This window comes from Juglans regia, chromosome 7 (assembly GCF_001411555.2).
Source record: "Juglans regia cultivar Chandler chromosome 7, Walnut 2.0, whole genome shotgun sequence".
Classification (NCBI taxonomy): domain Eukaryota; kingdom Viridiplantae; phylum Streptophyta; class Magnoliopsida; order Fagales; family Juglandaceae; genus Juglans; species Juglans regia.
The window spans coordinates 37,267,888-37,273,887 of NC_049907.1; the positions used below are offsets into that span (position 1 = coordinate 37,267,888).

Genomic DNA, 6,000 nt, shown 5'->3' on the forward strand with positions numbered 1-6,000 from the left:
TAAGTCCTAATTAAATATTAATTTGGCAATACGTAATGGTATTTGATAAGGAAAATGATAGATGTACTTAAAAAAAATTTAAAAAAATCTTATTTTTCTACATGTCAGTTATTGATATGCTGAAAATTATGAAATTTAAAATTTAAAAAAAAAAAACTGACAAAATAAGTCTTATAAGTAAAATTGTATCACTACTCATTTGATAATTAATCGACATGAACAAAATTAAATATATATTGTGGGACTTATTCTAAATCGACATCTGATCTCTTATTCTAAGTTCTAGAGTTTAGATACAAATTTTAAGAGATTATAATCCCTAAATATGTAAAATTTTAATTGAGAATATTAATTTGTACTCATGACATGTATTGTCTTAATCCCACCCTATTATATATACATATATAATTTAATATATAAAATCAAGAATATTGATGGACAATAACCTGAAATATTGATAATTAGGGCCAGGTGCATATACATGGCTAGCTTGATCAAGTAAACATATTCCTTAATCATAATTTGTTAATGATGTAATAACGTGTTGAAATATGTATATATGTTTCCATTTATTCTGGTTTTCATTCTTTGAAAGTACGTACGCGGTTACAGCTTTTGCCACATTTTGTAATAATTATATCGATTCATTGAAGCTAGCTCCTTTGATATATATGGAGGGCGGTGTGGACGGGTACACATCTTCTTCTCACAAGCCATGATTAAATAAAATAAAATAAAATAAAATAACATAAGATCATGAAAACACAAAGGCCAAAAAAAAAATCTTACTTCATCAAACTAATTGATCAAACTAATTGATTTCAAGTCAATCTTTCTTATCAACCTTGAAATTTAGCTACCTAGCTAGCAAGATTTGACTAATTAATTTTCTGAATTATTAATTTTTGGTTCTCCAATACTTCTACGTTGAAAATATATATAACAAAATATATCTTCCTATATCTTAAAAGTGTGTATAACGTGAATAATAATAAACAATGATTACTGTTCACGTTAAACTATAATGAATAGTGATTACTGTCCACATTAAAAACTAGCAGTAATGAACAATAATTACTGTTCACGAATCAATGTTCACGTTAAAAGTCAACAGTAATGAATAGTGATTAGAAAAATTAAGAATTGAGACTTTAAATCTCAACCTTTCATCTTGAATCTCCAGAATTGATCTAACAGCAGAGGTTAAAATATTAAAAATAAACAAACTTAAAATAGATAATTAAAATATAAATTCAATTTTAATTTATAAAATATTAATCTTTTATCATTAAATAAAAAATAGAATTTTATTAACTATTTTTAAGAGAATAAAATCATATAAATAATTAGAGTTTTTAATATAATTTAAACCTCATAATATTCTTAATTAACTAAAATCATTTAGATAAAATGATTTTTTTAGTACTCCCTGAGTCATTGAGTAATGTGGTTAAATTCTACAATTCATATATTTTGTTAAGAAAACTATTGCTAGAATATCTAAAATCTTTTAATTTTCATATTACTCATATTACTGTAATATTGTATTATCATTATGATGCTTGTTAAAATTTATTTTTATATTCATGTACATTAAATTATTGACTAATTAATTTTATTTTAAAAAATATATTATTTTTACATTTTGTAGATATTAGTCACTAGGAAAACGTGCATTGCACGTCACTCACTACTAGAATATATATATATATATATATATAGTTCAATTATAAAACAATAGAGGAGATATGGGCCATCCAGTCTCCATCCCATGGGCGCGTAGTTGCCACGTGCCATCACAGGAGCGCAGAAATGCAGATGATCAGCAGATCAATCCAGTTGATGTCAGATTTCTCACTATGTTATTGCTTTCTAAACAATGATCTCGAAAAAGGGTATGAGAATCTCTCCAAAAATCATATAATTAAGACAACAAGCAACAATGCACCTGCCACTCTCACCACTTTCAGCGGAGGATCCATCGCTACCAGCGGTGGTTCCATATATTGTTTACAATTTTTTACGAACAACTTATTTTCGTCTTTTAAGACGGCGTCCTCTTTGTAAGACATGAGTGACGACCAAAAAATGAGTTGTAAAAACTCACTTTTTTTTCTTTTTATCCATCACTTTACATTGTTGTTATTGTTCTACGATGTTTGTTGGAGAACCCCGACCCCTTTTCTTGTATCATGTTTTCTAATGAAATATAATTGCTTGCTTAAAAAAATAATGAGTAAATAAAACAATAGAGCATGCACGATATTAATAAAAAAAAACATCCAACTTCAATTCCTTGCATTAATATCGATCACTGGTAATGGACTTTACTCTATTATATATATAGATACAAGTATATTTTAGTATCGAAATGTAAAAAATGGACATCTATAGTGGGTACTCATTCTCTTTCTTTTAGGGGTTATGAAGTGGTTCTTAAGCAACTTTATGAACCTTGGTGGCTAGCTAGCCCTTAATGGCCAGCCGTATGTTACACTTAGAGGGGCTATTTATATAGTCCCTCCCCCCTTTGGATATGATTCTAGTCAAGTTTGTAACAACTAAGGGAAAATCTCTTTCAAATAGTTCTCTCTAGTTTCGACATTTAGGCTGTAGAATATGTGAGTATTACTCTGATATATTACTACGTAGCACACTCCACTATCGATACGAGAGATTTCAAATGAACAATAATGACGATGAAGAATCTGTAGAACAATTACATTAAATTCAAAATATTTTTGATGAGGTAATACCGCTTCCGCTGTGTACTTTAATTGATTTTTTTTTTTTTTTGTCACTCATTACATGCGATTCTCATTGATTCTCTGCGCGTTGTTTCTAAACCATCTGGATACTGATGATTGCCGTTCATAAAATTATTTAACACATTTTTTTACGAGTACTAGCACTGCTACAATATGATTTATTTACAATTTTACTTATTATTTTTATCAGTTTTCTTTTAAAAATCAAATTTCATTGGGCAAAACTTTTATTGATAGAACTAACGGCCATGACTTGATCTTGTTGTCTCCGGTACACGATACAATATTAATTTAATTTCTTTCAGAAATTCTATCACGCATTCTATTATATATTACTCTTCTGAACTAGATGAACAGTTGACTTACAACTTACAGATTAAGATCGAGGGGATTAAATCAGTGAATTGAAATTATAAACCACAAGTTACAAGATCATGATATATATAATTTATATATAATTGGATATTGATATATATATATATATATATGTATATATAATATTGTTTTGTTTTAAGATATTGCAGAAATAACAATTAAAATAACTTATAATTTAGAATTAACGAAAGTAGTAGTGCTGCTGCTGCCGCTTCCAACAAAGAATTTTCCAGTTGGTAGCTCCTGAGGAGGAAGCAGGAGCAGCCTAGCTCCAACATCCGCAGCGCCCTCGGCTGTATGCTTTCCTTTGCCACCAGTCATAGATGTCTGAGTGAAACCGGGACAAAAGCAATTCACACTTATATCTCTTCCCACCTCGTACCGCTTTGCTAAAACCCTTGTGTATGCATTTAGTGCCAGCTTTGACACTGCATAATCTGTCCATAATTTTGGCCACCCTTGCCACTCCCATCTTCCATTTTTCACATCTTGAAGAAACAAACTTACCACAGCCTCGATCTGCTCCACCGACAAATTTTCACTTTCTAGTATGTTTTTTATATCTGGGTTCCTGAGCTTCTGCAGTAGTACGCATCATTGATTAAGAATCAGTGCTGATCATGAAGCTGTGGATCATGTTCATGATCATGTGAATGGTACTTGAAATTAATGTAAGTACTACTTACGTTTAGTGAGCCAAGTCTAGAGCTAATGTTAAGAATCCGACTAGTGGAAGGGGAGCGACGAAACATGGGCAAGAGAGCCTCAGTAAGTAACTTTGCTCCATAGAAATTGGTATTGATCACTGTCTCTGCATGCTTCACTGAATTCTCATTGATCTCATTGAAGGAGACAGCTGCATTATTCACCTGATTATTGGAGGATCGATAAAGTTAATTTATCATCATAAAGATCAAGACTGTAGTAGTACTACTGGAATTAAAACACTAAGCAGCTAGAAACTAATAAGGGAACCATGCATGCATGCCGCAAATATACTCGAATTAATAACAAATACTTATTTTCTTTTTCGATCTTTGACGCTTATGGCCAGAGATCAGATATAATATAGCCTAGCATTACACATGATTATCTGGCATCTATATAAAGGATTGAAATTTGGACTTTGATCTCTTATGGAATAAAGAGTGACAACATATGTCATGACATTGAAAAAATCTTCAATTGGATTTCAGGAATTTTCTCAAACCTGTAAAGAGACAATCCTCTCTCTCTCTCTCTCTCTCTCTCTCTCTCTCTCCACAATATAATATATAAGATATCGGAGCATATTTTCTCTACAATTTAATAAGAGGTGTTATAGGTTCAAATTAACGAAGTCTTGTTGCTAATTAAACAACCAAAATCAGAGCTTCAGCCAGAAAATACTCAAATATATCTTTGTTCTAATTTCATCTGATCTTTGGGTATCCCCAGTACATGAATGGATCATTAGCAATAAGTTTTTCATACAACAAGCCTTTTTAAGACGAAATTCCGGTGCCGTAGCATAAATTTGGTTAAGAATAGTTTCGTTTCTTGCAATATTGCAGAAACCATAATGTTCTGGGATAACAAGAAGTGGAAGTCGGCAGACATCAAATGAGGCGTGTAAGACGGATCCAGCAGCTCTCGCTGTGGAACGGTCAACACATATGCAATACCTTAAAAGAACGGGATCAATATATGATTTCAGTAACCGCTGAAAATATCAGAACCAAATCAAAAAAACAAATAGAAAGTCTTTTCTTTGTCTACTGTGCCATTTCTTGTCGTTTTTGTGTTCCTAATTTCTTCGCTTTCATTATGTATGTCTGTAGCCGGCCAGAAAAATTTATAATATCTATAATATATATATATATATGTATGTATGTATGTATGTATTTATTATGCATAATGAACATGTGAATTCTGCATGTGCAGGAACACAACTTACGAGGATATCCAACGTTCCGAATTTCATACGGAACAATGCTACGAAAGTCTTGATCGAAGCAGGGTCGGAGACATCGAGGCTTAAGAAGTGAACGTGAAGTCCTTGCGCTCTCAGCGCCTGAGCTGCACAGTGCCCCCGCTCGGAGTCTCTAGCAGTTAAGATTACAGTGAGTCCCAATTCTGCCAAGCGCTGCACCAGTGCAAACCCAATCCCCCGGTTCGCTCCGGTGACGATAGCCACCGTTTCCTTGGACCACCACCTTCTTGAAACAATATATATATATATGGTACATGAATACATGAGAAGCTAGCTAAAGTGAAAAAGATTGTGTATGCAATGTGTGTGGGCTTGAGATAGATATACAGAAAGAGTCATGTTAGCGTACTACTGCGTGTGTATTATATATACCTGGTTGAAGGGAGGAAAGGAGAGGAAAAAGGGACAGCTTGAGCTGGTTCCTTGGCGGACTCCATTTTTCTGCAGATCAAGAAGAGCTAAGAGATTTGTGTATTTATATAGATGGAAGTGAAGAGGGAGATGCCATGCGTAGTATATAGATTAAATTAAGAGTTGTATTCATATACACACAATACATTGCACAACATATTACATGACAATAATATTATAAAATGAAGATATTTTTATAAAATAATATTACTTCTATAAAATATTTTTTATATTTTTTATTTAAAATATAGTTATAAAAAATTTTATAAAAAATATTATGTATAAATTATTTTCCTTAAATTAATAAGGCAAGCTAGACGGTGGCAAGGGCAACGCGCTCTTGTATATGTAATTGAAAATGGCCATTGGCCCCCACCGTTTACTCATACCTACATATCAAAAAAAAGGATTGCCCTAACTTCACGACGTTGATATATTCTCTGATCATTGCTGCACCATAACTCAAATGACCCG

The 6,000-nt window shown here is 32.1% G+C and overlaps 1 protein-coding gene across 1 annotated transcript; it reads right to left on the bottom strand.

Annotated features, from left to right (window-relative positions):
- Positions 1-3,311: 3,311 nt before the first annotated feature.
- LOC109021483 ((+)-neomenthol dehydrogenase-like) lies at positions 3,312-5,585 on the bottom strand. The gene is made up of 4 exons (XM_035692585.1): positions 5,488-5,585; positions 5,080-5,341; positions 3,830-4,012; positions 3,312-3,722 (listed from the first exon to the last, which is right to left on the bottom strand). The coding sequence occupies exons 1-4, from the start codon at positions 5,550-5,552 to the stop codon at positions 3,312-3,314; spliced, it is 921 nt and encodes a 306-aa protein (XP_035548478.1). The 5' UTR covers positions 5,553-5,585.
- Between the last annotated feature and the right edge of the window lie 415 nt (positions 5,586-6,000).

What these genes read in the sequence shown, in the direction of transcription:
- LOC109021483 (XM_035692585.1), bottom strand. Translation starts at nt 5,552, where the DNA reads ATGGAGTCCGCCAAGGAACCAGCTCAAGCTGTCCCTTTTTCCTCTCCT. An exon ending in CCTTTCCTCCCTTCAACCAG is followed by an intron (nt 5,342 to 5,487) that starts GTATATATAATA and finishes TATTGTTTCAAG; the next exon opens with AAGGTGGTGGTCCAAGGAAA. An exon ending in CTAGACTTGGCTCACTAAAC is followed by an intron (nt 3,723 to 3,829) that starts GTAAGTAGTACT and finishes GTACTACTGCAG; the next exon opens with AAGCTCAGGAACCCAGATAT.